Genomic DNA, 14114 nt, shown 5'->3' with positions numbered 1-14114 from the left:
AATATAAATATATTTAACGGAGACTTTAATTTAATTTAGAATAACAACTAGAGAGAATGATAAATAAAGAAGTTAAAATTACTAAATCTTAAATTAAGATTTGTTATTACACTTTAATAGGTTTTAATAACACTCGACTTGTAAACTTGTTTTTGCAAGAATACCTAATTTAATATTTTGTAAATTTTTATGATCTATTTTTTTCTCTCTAAATTTATATTAATTTAATTTTTTAACTATTTTTTAAGGTTTTAAATATAAAATTTATTTTATAGTATAAATTATACAATGAAATGAGTATTAATTATACTTAAAAAATAACCGCCCCATCTGTTAGAATATATGGTCTGATCTACACCGTTGACTCAGTTATTATCTTGGCCGTCCACTAAACTGCTTCCGGAAAGAAAGCCGATTAATCAAACCCCGGGGGGAAACAGCTTCATCAAAAGGCATCTATATAACCAAAAGCTCTAGGGTTTTGGCCGACCTCTGAGTGTGCAGCCGTCTGTTGAGCTGGGAGGGAAGAAAGTACTGCCGGAAGATGAAGACGATTTTGTCATCCGAATCCATGGATATCCCTGACGGCGTGACCGTGAAGATTCACGCCAAGGTCATCGAGGTAGAGGGGCCTCGCGGCAAGCTTGTCCGTGATTTCAAGCACCTGAATCTCGATTTTCAGCTGATCACCGACGAAGAAGGCAAGAAAAAGCTGAAGGTTGATGCCTGGTTCGGGTCTCGGAAGACCTCGGCCGCCATCAGAACTGCTCTCAGTCACGTTGCAAATCTCATCACCGGCGTCACGAAAGGCTACCGTTATAAGATGAGGTTTGTGTATGCACATTTCCCAATCAACGCATCCATAACTAACAGCAACAGGTCCATTGAGATCCGTAACTTCCTTGGCGAGAAGAAGGTACTCTTCACTTTCCCTCCTCTGATTTGACAATGAATTAACCATCTACTCGTAAATGTTATAGAGTGAAAAAGTAGCCGTCAAAGAATGGGATTTTAGTATCTACGATTTGTTATGATCACTTTGCTTTTTCCTGTCTGATTCTTAGTTTGATTCCTGAGGAAAATTGCAGGTTTAGATATTAAGCCCAAATTATATATTTATCTAGTGACTGCGATGTCGTATTTGATTTTGGGATTACAAGATTGTACCTGATGTTAATATTGGGTTTCCCTTTTGCTAGGTGAGGAAAGTCGACATGCTTGAGGGAGTCTCTATTGTACGATCTGAAAAGGTGAAGGACGAGCTTGTACTGGATGGAAATGATGTGGAGCTGGTCTCTCGTTCCGCGGCTCTGATTAATCAAAAGTGCCATGTTAAAAATAAGGATATCCGCAAGTTTCTCGACGGAATCTATGTGAGTGAGAGAAGCACTATACTGCAAGAAGATTAGAGAGAATATTTGAATGATTTTCCTCAGATGAATTGGGTGTAGCGCACTATATTTGGTGTTAGTGATAGATGAAGAATGAAAATTAGTTTTCTGGGGTTTATTCATGCCTCTTTAGGTTATATTTGATAAAAACGCACAAAGTATTCACTGCACTTGTTAATTTGAATTTGATGCGGAATTTGAGTAGTTCCTTTTTAGTTTTTGGAAACTGTTGCATCCGCGTGATAGTGCTCTGTATTGGGAAGGAAATGTGTTTGGTTCGCCCGTGCATTTTGGTTGAGTTATAGTTGAGAAGTGAATTCACATGGATTTATTTATTGTGTTGTTCAATATAGTTATTTGGGTGGAAGGACTTGGGGCAAAAATTGAAGGGTTATTATCGTATAGTTAGATTAAGTTGAAGTAAGGAGCTTGTTAAATACTACCTCCGGAGATAGTACTATTATATTTTCAAGGTATCTTGTATGTGAGACAGAAAGAAACTTATCCTCACAGCAAATGGGCTGTTTGCTGGACTTTACCTCAAAACAGACGAATTAATATTGAATGTGCATGGTTCGTTGGCACTATAGGCTGGAGCTTCTGCTTGGTGACACTTTAGAGAAGTTGTTGAGGTGATGGGTGGAGGTTTTTAAGCGAAGTATGAGCTATTCTAAGTTATCCTGATAGGGCGGCCAATAGAATTCAGCAGAGGGCTGATACAAAGAGTTCAGATAAGGGTTATGAAGTTTGGCAGTGGGTATTCCTGAAGTTACAGCCTTGCAGGCAGAAAACCTACTTCACCTATTTTGGGCTTTACAGAATCAAGGAAACTATTCGTTCAATAGCGTACAAGCTAGAGCTTCCTCGACTTCCATTTGTCATTAAACTCTGTCCAGATCCTACAATTAAGTAAAGACACCTGCACTTTGAGAACTTGAAACTATGTTAAATAAAAATTAACATGTTGGCATGTAAATTCTGAGCTGTCATTTTGAAATTCTGGAGTCTGCATTTCTTGTTACTAGGATAAAAAGTATCAAGTTTAAGGAATTAAAAGTAGGGAAATTTTCATTTTGGACCAGCTAATTAATATTAGTCAACTTTCAAAATATTTCCAAATTTCGATCAATTCTCTTGAATCAAAATGAAATTAAAATTTAAGGATGAAAATGTATATTGCTCTTTTTTATATTTTTTTAAAATAAATATTAATTGTCGTCGGAACTTCTTAGGTGTGAATTAAATACATGTGTTAATATTTCTTGTAATTTACTAAATTTCAGTCGTCAATGGACTGATGTTTGTTATAAGTCATTAAATCTTTCTTGTTTATTTACACATAAACTCTTGTATTTAGGATTGTGAATTTTTTTATGTTTTTTATGAATTATCAAATTTGGGTTGTAAATTATTGAAATTTTATTGTAAATCTTAAAATTTCACTAGCTCGTTCACATTTAAACACATATATGGGGTTGTAAAGTCTCTTATGTTTCTTATAAATCATTGAATTTTTGTTGTAAATCGATGAATTTTCATTATAAATCTATGAATTTTACTTGTTTATTCATATCCAAACATTGCATTTAGAGTTCTGAATTCTACTAAATTACTTGTAAATCATCGAATTATTGGTGTAAATTGGTGAATTTCACTTATAAATTATCAAATTTTATTTGTTTATTTATACTTTGATACTTACATTTGTTTTATTATATACATATATGTTTTATTTGCATTATATAATTAAGTGGTTTGGTTAGTTTGGTGGTCATATTAATTTTAGTGATCTAAAAGATCATGGGTTCAAACCCCTTAGCCACCTTTTTTTTTTTTTTTAAATCCTTTGGCCACTCCAGTGACAATTAATATTTATTGTTTTTTTTAAAAAAAGAGGGTATTATTGTATTTTGTCTTTAAATTTTAATTCTATTTTGGCCTAAGAGGATAACTGAAATTTTGAAATATTTTGGGGATTAACTGATATTAATTAGCTACAGTGGTCCTAAAATAAAATTTTTTCTTAAAAATATACTTTTTAAACTTAATCAATTGAACTAAAAATTAATTTAAATTTAAAAAATGAAACATATATTTTTACTAATTATAAATTTAGAAGAAAAAATATATTGAGTTGTTTTATGTAAAATAAAAATCAATTCCTTATCTGCCTTTCCGTGGCAGTGTGCTATTTCTCACACATTTATTGTTAATCAACTTAGGCCTCGTTTGGTTTAAGGCAAATTGGGCAATGAAAATGGAAAATCCAGTTTTTCCATTGGCGGCAGCCGTTTGATTCGAGAAATTGGTGGGAGGACATTTTTCAGAGAGAGGATAATTTTCCTTTGAATAAATGAAATTGGTTTCCCACCAAAATTGGTGGGAACCAACTTTCAGATAGCTCATATGGTGGTCTTAACCTGGAAGCTGGAACATATTCTGGTCGGGACCATGGCTTGTAGCTTAGAAGTCTACAATGGCAAAACAAGAATGCTTCTCCTATTCTTATTCCCCGGTTCAGTGGCGTTGGAACAGACTTTCATGACCAAGAAAACTTCTCTTTATACATTCTATAGTTCCCAGAAAGTGTTCAATTCTACAAGCTCCTTTTGTTCTCCCAAAAAAAAGAAAAGAAAACAGAAATGTTGTTGCATTTGTTTTTCATTATTTTGTTATTTTCTCTTCTTCGTTGGAATGAATGACACGAGTTTCATCAACCGTAATGCTATTTATTAACTAGTACCTTTAGTCCTAATTATAAGACATCGTTTGTAGATTATAAACGAGGTCTTATAATTAAGACTGGAAGTAATATATCACCATTTGTAGATTCATTACAACATTAAGCTATTGTGGAGTAGATGTATTTCTCCTAGTCTTCTCTCTATGTAAGCATGGCAATCTATAAAATTAAATGTTGCGTCCAATAGGAAGCATTCAATTCTAAACTACACATATATATTAAGGATAAGTTATATGTGCTTGTGGTTAAGTCACTATGTTTTATCTGCAAACTTATATTGAGCATAGCAAAGTGCTTGAGTATGATTAAGGTAAAATTAAAATTTTGTGCGAAAGTTAGGATATCGTGCATGAAATTGAAATTTGGCAGGGCAAATTTGAATTTGATAGATATTTTGTTGTAGAATTTGCGGCAATTCTATAGGAAATTTGAATATATTTGACCAAATTCGATTGTGATGCCAAAAAATTCTAATTTTCTTGAGCAAATTTGAATTTGCTTGCTCCTTTTATTGTCATATTAAAACTAAACTTCACTAGATATAAATTTAAAGATAAAAATATTTTTTAAATGGGTATTATTGCATAAAAACTAGGCTCACTAAACATTTCAAGTAGGGGTGTTTAACTGTGTCTCGTCCCAGCATCCCCTCTCTATACCAGCCATTTTGGGATGGGACAATCCTATCCCAAAAGCAGGACAAAATGAGACTGGACGTGGGACAAGGGTGTCCCGTCCTGGTCCCGGTCCTGGTCCCATCCCAATATATTATTTTTATTTTTAGTTGTTATAAATTTATTTTATTTACCTTTGTAATATTATTTTGGTAATGATATTTATCAATTGTTATTTATTTGTTTATAAGTTATTTTTGTATGGGTTACATGATATTTTTTGTAGGGAATATTTTATATTTTTTTGTCTCCTAAGATTAAAAACATATTTTTTCTATACCATCTTTTCCTTATTTTTATCTATTTTCTTTGCATAGTTTTTATCACATGTTCTTACACCTTATGTATAGTTAGTTTTCAAATTAAAAAGTAAAAAAAATCCCAAAAAAAGGAGATGGGACGTTTCTGTCCCATCCCAATTAGGACTGGATGATACAAGACAGGATATGGGAAGGTAAAAGCCGTCCGTCCCGATTGTTGGGACGGACCCATGAACACTCTTATGTTCAAGGACATGTAATTTGCCTACGTCCACTAAAAATTAACCTTTAAATTGATTTTGTTTCAATTGCTAAGAATATAAACAAGAAATTGAAGACAAATTATAATTATCACAAAGAAAAAAAAACAAATCAGATATAATCTTCGTATGATATTTATATTTTTTTACATATTCGAATCGAGTTTTTTAATATTTATAATCTGTTATTTAATTTTTTTACTAATTGAATATCGATTCTTATATTTATATTGAATATTAATATTAATTTAGTTAAATTATAACTTACGGAATTTTTTATATAAAATTATTATTCTATAAAGTTAAAAAGTATTTTTTATTTATATCATTTTGTTCTTATTTATAAAAGTATTTTTATTTTATAATGTTATATTTTTTATTAAGGTTAATATGGAAAATAGCTCAAATTTTTCACCTCCTTTCATTTAACCAAACATAAATTTTTTAAAATTCTATTATGAATCAAATACTCAGTCAAAATTTTTTTATTCTCTTTCATTTAATTATTTTTTATTCATTTCTGTTTTCTTTGAACCAAATGGATCCTTAAAGCAAATTTCACATCTCCTGTCATTTTGCATCTTACATGAGGGAGTATTTATAAGCACTACTTAGCAGCCTCCACCCTTCTCCTCCTTTAACCCTAATCTCACAGTACAAGGGAAGAGAGAGGCGGAGAAAGTAATAGCAGAAGAATGAAGACTATATTATCCTCCGAATCAATTGACATCTTTGACGTCCTGACGGTGAAGATTCACACCAAGGTTATCGAGGTAGAGGGACCTTGCGGCATGTGATTTCAAGCACCTAAATATGGATTTCTAATTGATCAATAACAAAGATGACAAGAAGAAATTAAAGGCTGAGGCCAGGTTCGGGTCTCAAAAGACCTTAGCCGTCATCAAAACTACTCTTAATCACATTACAAATCTCATTACCGACATTACAAAAGGCTACCATTACAAGATGAGGTTTGTGTATGCCCATTACACATCCATTACTAACAACAACAGGTCCATTGAGATCTGTAACTTCCTCAGCAAGAAGAAGGTACTCTTCACTTTCCCTCTTCTGATTAGACAATGAGAATGAATTGAGTATCTAGTCTTAAATGTTATCCATCAAAGAATAGTGTTTTAGTATTTGCAGTTTATTATGGTTAATAGAATCGATCAATTTGCCTTTTGGTGTCTAGATTCTAAGTTTGATTACTGGTACCTTTGAATTTTATACTCAGTTTTAGATTGTTACTGTTGTTCTTCATTTTATATTTTATCATTTTATTTCAACAAATGCTCTTAGTTTATTTCTTTGATCTAATTGATTAATCAACCAAGCAGAACCCTCTTTCCTTTATTGTTCATTATGATAATTCTTGGTGTTCTCAATGCTAGCTATATAAATATTGAAGTCTGAACTTGTGGTCTAAAGGCTGTGACTAAGTTTAGATTCTAGTAGTTGTATTTTGGTGTTGTTTCTTAGACTATTTCTCATATTGTTTTGTTGAGAAATATTTATAGAAGTGCAGTAATTGTGGAAAAAATTAGTGTTTCTATATTATTCTCTGTGAGTGTCCTATTGTGCTTTTGTGTTATTGTTTTGTTGGAGGGCCAATGTAATTGTCTCATCTTATTCTTAAGCTTATTTGTTTGACCATATTGATTAATCAAGTAAGTAGAACCACTTTTCTTTGGTGTTCATCACCATAATTCTTGGTCTCAATTCAGGCTATATAAATGTTGTAGTCTGAACTTAGGATTTGGTGGCAGTACTTTAGTCTAGTAGTTGCATTTTATTGGTAATGTTTTGTTGAGGCAAATTTTTAAATTATATCAATACAAAAATCTTGAGGAAAATTGCAGTTTCTATATTATTCTCTACTGGTCAGTTTGCTTTTCTATCTTATTGTGTTGCAAGAAGGCAATTGCCAATTCGCCATTATATCATTGTATCATTGTATTTCTAAATACATGCTCTTAAAACCATTTATGTGATCTAATTCATCATTCAGCTAACGAGAATCTTTTCTCTCCTTTGTTGTTCATCCATCATAATTTACCCTACTATTATGTGCTTAAAAGTGGTGTAGTTTTTTGCTTGTTATTACTACTTGGTCCTAAAATAAGAGCTAGATAAAGGGTTTATTTTGGTCCTAGATACAATACATCAATTCACTTTGTTTTTACATTTATGATTTTCTCGAAAGTATTCATATTAACTGCGTGTAATAAGGGGGGTTTTCATTAAGGGTTACAATGCACATGATATAAAATGTATTCTAAGGAAACCATCATAGCTAATTTTATTAATATATGTAAATTAGTTATCTAGATCTTGTATTAAGGATCAAAGAGGATATATTTGTCTAGTGCTTATTATGTTGTATTTGATTCTAGAATTGCATGATCGTATTTGATATTGTATTGAATTTACCCTTTTCTTATGTGAGGAAAGTGGAGATGCTTAAGGGGGTCCTCTATGTCAAATCTAAAAAAGTGAAGGACAAGCTTGTACTAGATGGAAATGATGTGCAGCTAGCCTCTCATTTCGCGGCTCTGATTAATCAAAAGTGCCATATCAAAAATAAGGATATCTATAAGTTTCTTGGTGGAATCTGTGTGAGCAAGAGAGGCACTATACTATAAGAAGATTAGAGAGAGTATTTGAATGAATGGTTTGCTTCAAAAGAATTATGAGTATAGTGTATTATGTTTTGTATTAATGATAGATGAAAAATGAACATTAGTTTTTAGGATTTATTCATGCGTATTTAGTTTACATTTGATAAAGAAGCACAATGTATTGCACTTGTTAATTTTAATTTGAAGTGGAATTTGCCAATTTTTCTTAAAATTGTTAGCTTAGTGAGATAGTACTGTGTATTGGGAAGAAAATTTTATTTGGTCACGTGTGCATTTTTACTAACTTACGGTTGAGACTTGAGAAGTGCATTTACATGGGTTTATTTTTTTGTCATTAGTGCAATATAGTTCTTTTAAATGGAACAATAACTAGATTTAGTGATATAACATATAGTTGTATAAGATATAATTAATGTGTGTGAAAATAGAGGTGCTCATCCTTATACCCACCCAGCTATTCTGTTCTCGTTTCAGTCTTTTGGGATGGGATAAAACTGGGATTATGACAAAAAAAAGGATCGAGATAAGCTGCGGGATGACCTTATACGATGACCTATTGCTTTCTACACTTTCAACCTATCTCAAAAGAGCTCAAGAACCCTAGTAATGCATGGAAGCTATGAACACCAGTTTTGGAGGCTCAATCATCCATGCTCTGGTGGATAGAGGTGGAAGAGGTGGAAAAGCAAAGGAGAATGGTGAAAAGTGTAGAAAAATGGAAGTAGAGATGAGAAAAGTGAGAGAAATTAAAGTATGGAGGCTATGGATAGTAAATAGGTTTAGAGGTTGAACCTGAATGTTTTTAAAGATTAGGAGTTGGGTTTGGGTCCGTTCATGTGTGGGTAGGTTCCAAAATCATGTTTGGATCTAAAATTTTGCATGTTAATATTGTGCATTGGGTACGGTGAAAAATTCAAAGAGTCTTCAAGTAGGACCCTTTGCTGCTTACAGATTGGCCGAGGTGAAAATTCTCAAAAGGCTATCTTAAATCTTTATGCTTTATTACTTCATGTCTGAGTCCTTAAACTTCCTTTCTTCATGTTCCAAGGTGCTCCTAAGATAGAACAATATTGTGCAGCATCAAAAAGTCCAAGGAACTTTGATTAATCTAAGAGCAATCACAAAAGCTTGCAAAATATCCAAACTTCACATAAAAACCATGCAATTACTCTAAGTTAACCAAAAGTCATAAGTTATATAATTAAGCTCAAGAAACTAGCTAAATGCATTCAAAATGAAAGGAAAAACATTGCGCAAAATTGGTCCAATCAATGTTCTATTTTATGTCTAATTATCAAAATTCCTATTTATTATTGAATAATTGTGCTTAACCCTAAAAGTGAACCCTTTTTTAATTAATTTCCAATATCTACATTGGGTGGAAAAATAACCAGGTTAAAAGTAATATTTTTTTTACATTGGTTTTGCATTGGTGTAAAAAAGAGGACTTTTAACACCAGTCATTTCTGCACTGATCGTTATTTTGGTGTTAGAGGCCCATTTTAATTAGTATAAAACAATTTTTTTTCTAATAGTGATGGTAGAAATACATGTCAATTTGTTAGTATTTTTAAGAAAAAATGTTTCTTCAATTTAGGGAAAATGACAAAAAAAAAAAGAAACCTAAAAATACTAAGCCCCTAGAAAGAGTAGTTAGTAGTTGTAAATGAAAAGGAAGGTGGGACAATCGAAATAGGTATTAGGAAATTGCAAGGAAATGATATAAATGCCCTTGTGTTAGTTTTAAGAAAAGACAAAGCCAAGGGCCGTTTGTTCAATAACCTCTTACCCATTGTGCTCCCATCTTCCCTCAATTTCTATCCCATTTTTACCCTAACATTTTTAATGCAAGGAGAATAATTGTGAGGGCGAACTATCTTATTCGTGAGAGAGTAGATGAGACTGTGTGAGAAGGTGATACTTTTGAAGTGAGGAGGAGCAAAAGCTTATGGCCTATCGCATATTAGATTGCATATTTGCCCTTGCGTGAATGTCATAGTGTTGTGGTTGTCACTGTTGTAGTTGATGCTAGTCATCAATGATCAAGTGAGGTAAGTTTGGGGGTTAAATGTTTATTGGGCGCTAAACATGTTTAGGTCATCGAGGAGAAGGACTAATGAGTTTAGAGTTTAAGACAACAAAATCTGATTGTGATTGACTTGATAGGTATTGTGTTATATGAATTGTCTTTCACATTAGTGTTGTAGGAATAAAGTAGATGATTTGGATGGTTGATGAATTTAGAGTTAGTAGAATGACAAGAACCTAATTAGGATTGACTAGAATCCTATTTTGTCGGATTGCACCATCTAGCCATTAGTTTTGAAGCTCACACATATGACAACAATCATGAAATAATGAGCATCCCTTTGGTGATTATGAAAACAAAATAAACAAGATGAGGCAATGGATTTCATTCTACTTCAGACGCTTCTACCCATTCCTAAACCCATGTTGTTAGGAGAATATATTATGAAAGAGAGAAAATTCTCTTTCTTACTTGCTTTTCCTCTTTTACCTACAATTTACCTCACAATTTCTTATGTCTTCCTTCAATCCTTCCTTTCCTTTATATTGGCATCACCTAAGGTTTTGCCTTATAAACATATTTTTTTTCTTTTAGCACCAAATCATCATCAATTTCTTACGTCTTAATTTAAATTTTTTATTTTTCTCCTAATAATGACCTATGATGATATTTCCTATTTTAGCACCAAATCATCATCAATTTGTGATTTTTTTTATTTTCATTTTTTTATTTTCCCTATAATGATGACTTAGGCTATCATTTCCTGATTCGGTACAAATCATCATGAATGAGAGAATTTTATTTCTTTGTACATAAAAAAGTCACATAAACCTTAGGAAGAGGTCATCATAATAGGCATCATATAGATATGTAATGAGTACTAAGAGATAGTGAGGTGGCTTACAATCTAGTGATACCCTAGAGATAGAAGAGTATGGATTAAAGAGGAATAGAGTTTAGATTTTCAGATTCTCTAGGTGAAGTTGCGAGGTCCCTTCTCTCTCTACATATATATATATATGTCAAACTAGTTTAATCATAAGTGCAAAGCTCCCATGGCTGACTTGATTCCATGATGCTCTTTAAGCTGGTATGGTCGTGAGATTCTTCATCAATGGTGATGAAGATTGTGGTTGAGATGGTGGAATTGATAGCAGATATTGGCGGTAAGGGTGGAAAAGTAGAGTCATGGTTTGGGGTTTGAAGAGAGAGGTCAGGTAGTCAACAAACTAGAAAAATAGGTTATGTATTGGAACAAATCGTGCAACTCTAACAAGGTAATAGGATTGAGGACACCTCTAGTTGAACCTAAATAAAAAATAAAGACAAGATCAATGTTAAGAAATGAGAAACTAGAAAAACCAAAACAAATTGAAGGAACACAGTAGGAGAATCACAAAACAGATTTGTGATTTCACAAATTCATAAATGAACTTGCAAGCTTGAGCAAACTTGATTAATAAAGGAGATGTGTACACATTACTTTAACCTCTTCTAAGATTTTTACACTCATACTACTTTCTATCCTTCTCTTTACGACTCAAAATTCATCTCAATGGCAACGACATCACGATCACCATGCATCCTTGTATTTGCCTCCCAACAAAAAAGCTTGCCATCCTTATTGTTACCTCTCTATTATCTTTGTGGCCTCCAAATCTCCTAGTGTTGGTCTTCTTCTAGGGTAAAATTAAGAAATGTAAAGGAAGAAGGTGGAGTTGTTGAGAGAGAAAGTGACAAGCAAGAAATGAAAAAGAAGATAAGATGGTTATAAGCTGAAGAAAAAGAAGAGCCTCATAAGAAAGAGAGGATGAAGTTTAAAATGAATAAAGAAGACATGCTTTGAGCAAAAAAGACTGAAAAAGATGTCTTGGAACCAAAAAAAAAAAAGAACTATGAGGCAACATAAAGCCAAATATATGCATTTGATGAAAGTTGGCTTCATAGGAGCTCGAGATATATGTTTTTTTTAATCAAACAGCTTGTGAACAGTAAATAGTGCTTGGATTCATGAATAAGCTGCTCAAAAGATTAACTTCCCAAGATAGTTGCTAACAATAATTAAATATAAGTTATATTTCAAGTATATCATGGACATTTTGGATATGGGTTGTGCTACTTTGATACATTAAAGCCTTATTGTTCGTGTCGCTATCACTATTATTTTATCTTCATTGTCTCTAATTTAACAAAATGCAAAATTATCCTGTACTAGTTGATTGCTAAATTCACTTATATTTAACCTTTAATAAGAGAATATTTCCTATCATAATTATGGCCAATCATATCAAACTTTGCATTATAATTTGTGTTTTGATATGTCTACTTCACTTCGCTTATTTTAAGTACTTATAAGCATTTTTATATAAATGGAGATAAAACTCTCCTCACATACTTACCTCATATTCTGTAAATCATGATTAAGAAACTAGTTTTGAAGATTCCCACCATGATTCCAAACAAGTCTTAAACATGTCATAAATAATAGGATTTTCCATTTAATGATGAAATGTTTTGACATCAAATAGATTTACAGCATTCTTTTATATAGAGTGCTAGTTACATATACAAATTATTATTGGGAATACATCACACAATAATTAAATTATTAGCAATTTTGACTTTGTTAGTGGAGTTTCTCTAGTTTTTTTATATGGTTTCTACTACGAATTACAACCCTTGACTGTGTTCTCTCCTTTCTTCCCATGTTCTAGTTCTCTCTCTTCTTTTCCTTCCAACTTGTCAACCTTGCTTCCTTGACATTAAGCTTTGTTTGGTTTTTTTGGTTGTGTTTTCTTATGGAGTCTTTTATGAAAGTGATTAGTTTTTTGGGTCTTAAACATACATAGCCATTACTCTTATATTCGAGAATACTCTTAGGGGAAGTAGTGAATCCTCAGGTGAAAGCTTCTCCTTTGGTTTTAACAATGCAAACTCTTTAAGGGGGCCTAACAATTTTCAACTTCCTTGACAAGGTCCTTCTATCATTCTTATAGCCCACCACACAAAAAATTATAGAGACTTATTAAAGAATTATGCTTTCTAATTTTATTCTAGACCTTAATACTTTGAGTAGGCAAGACTTTCAAGGTATTCTAAGTCATGCATGACATCTTCAAGGCGACGTTCTTGTGCAAAGTTGTGGTAAGAATTGACTTTTATTTATGTTTTAGAATGAGAAGGACCTCTCTTACGTCACTCAGATGGGACCTTCGTTGCTAGAGAATTTAGTCCTTATTATTAGTCTCTTTTTAAATGATGTTGTGCTTGAAAGAACTCTCCTTTTATTGACTCCCATTTAGGTGCAAGTTTGGGGTTTACTACTTGAGTATCACATACTTTCTACAACAAAGATCATGGGAAATGTCATAGAGGATTTCTTAGATTTTGAAGGTTACTCTAGGGACTTAGAAAACATTAGGTTTCTTCATGTTTATGCTCTTATTGACCTTCAATCCTATTGATTATGGGTTATCACGTTTACTTTGAAAATTTGCATAAACCAAAATAGGTGTGGTTTTATTATGAATGTATCTTTTATATTTGCTGTGCATATGCAAGAATAGGTCATATTAAATAAGATTATGATTCGAATAAGTAACTTATTGCCTTAGCTATGACTGTTCATAGTGCGAGAATTATTTTGAGGTTTGGTGAGGATTTAGTTAAGGACTAAGATTTTTCTATGGTCGATAAGGAAAACATACCCTTTTACCAGAAGGCTCATCATCGTAGACCCACTTTTGTTACTTGGGTAGCTTTAGAAAGTGGTAGGTTTTATACTGTTAAATTTCAATAACTTCCTACTATTAGAAACCACTGAGATAATTCTAGTCCTATGATGTCACTGTCTTCACCTTTGGAGCCCCATTTCAATGGATTCTCAAACTAGCTCTACCAATGGCATGAAGGGTATTTTTGTTATATCACAGGCACCAACACTATGGGAAAGTGGGCTAGCTGTTAGCGGCCCATGAACCAGTATTTTACCCTAAATCTCCTAGATCATTTAATCATAAATGCTGTAGTCCAGGATCATTTAATCATAAATGCTGTAACGGTCAGATTGAGATAAAATCTGATCATATCTGATTATTATCCTATCCCATGATTCT

The 14114-nt window shown here is 32.5% G+C and overlaps 1 protein-coding gene and 1 pseudogene across 1 annotated transcript; both read left to right on the top strand.

Moving 5' to 3' along the window:
- Positions 1 to 455: 455 nt before the first annotated feature.
- On the top strand, positions 456 to 1679 carry LOC114754757 (60S ribosomal protein L9). The gene is made up of 2 exons (XM_028943578.1): positions 456 to 916; positions 1200 to 1679. Exons 1-2 carry the CDS (start codon positions 545 to 547, stop codon positions 1407 to 1409), a joined length of 582 nt encoding a protein of 193 aa, XP_028799411.1. The 5' UTR covers positions 456 to 544; the 3' UTR covers positions 1410 to 1679.
- A 4344-nt stretch (positions 1680 to 6023) lies between these two features.
- On the top strand, positions 6024 to 7973 carry LOC114754753 (60S ribosomal protein L9-like; annotated as a pseudogene).
- Positions 7974 to 14114: the final 6141 nt, after the last annotated feature.

Source organism: Neltuma alba, unplaced genomic scaffold, assembly GCF_004799145.2.
Source record: "Neltuma alba isolate B1F8T4 unplaced genomic scaffold, ASM479914v2 tig00010189_pilon, whole genome shotgun sequence".
Classification (NCBI taxonomy): Eukaryota; Viridiplantae; Streptophyta; class Magnoliopsida; order Fabales; family Fabaceae; genus Neltuma; species Neltuma alba.
Note: the sequence above shows the minus strand (reverse complement) of the source record. Positions and strands in the feature narration are given on the sequence as shown.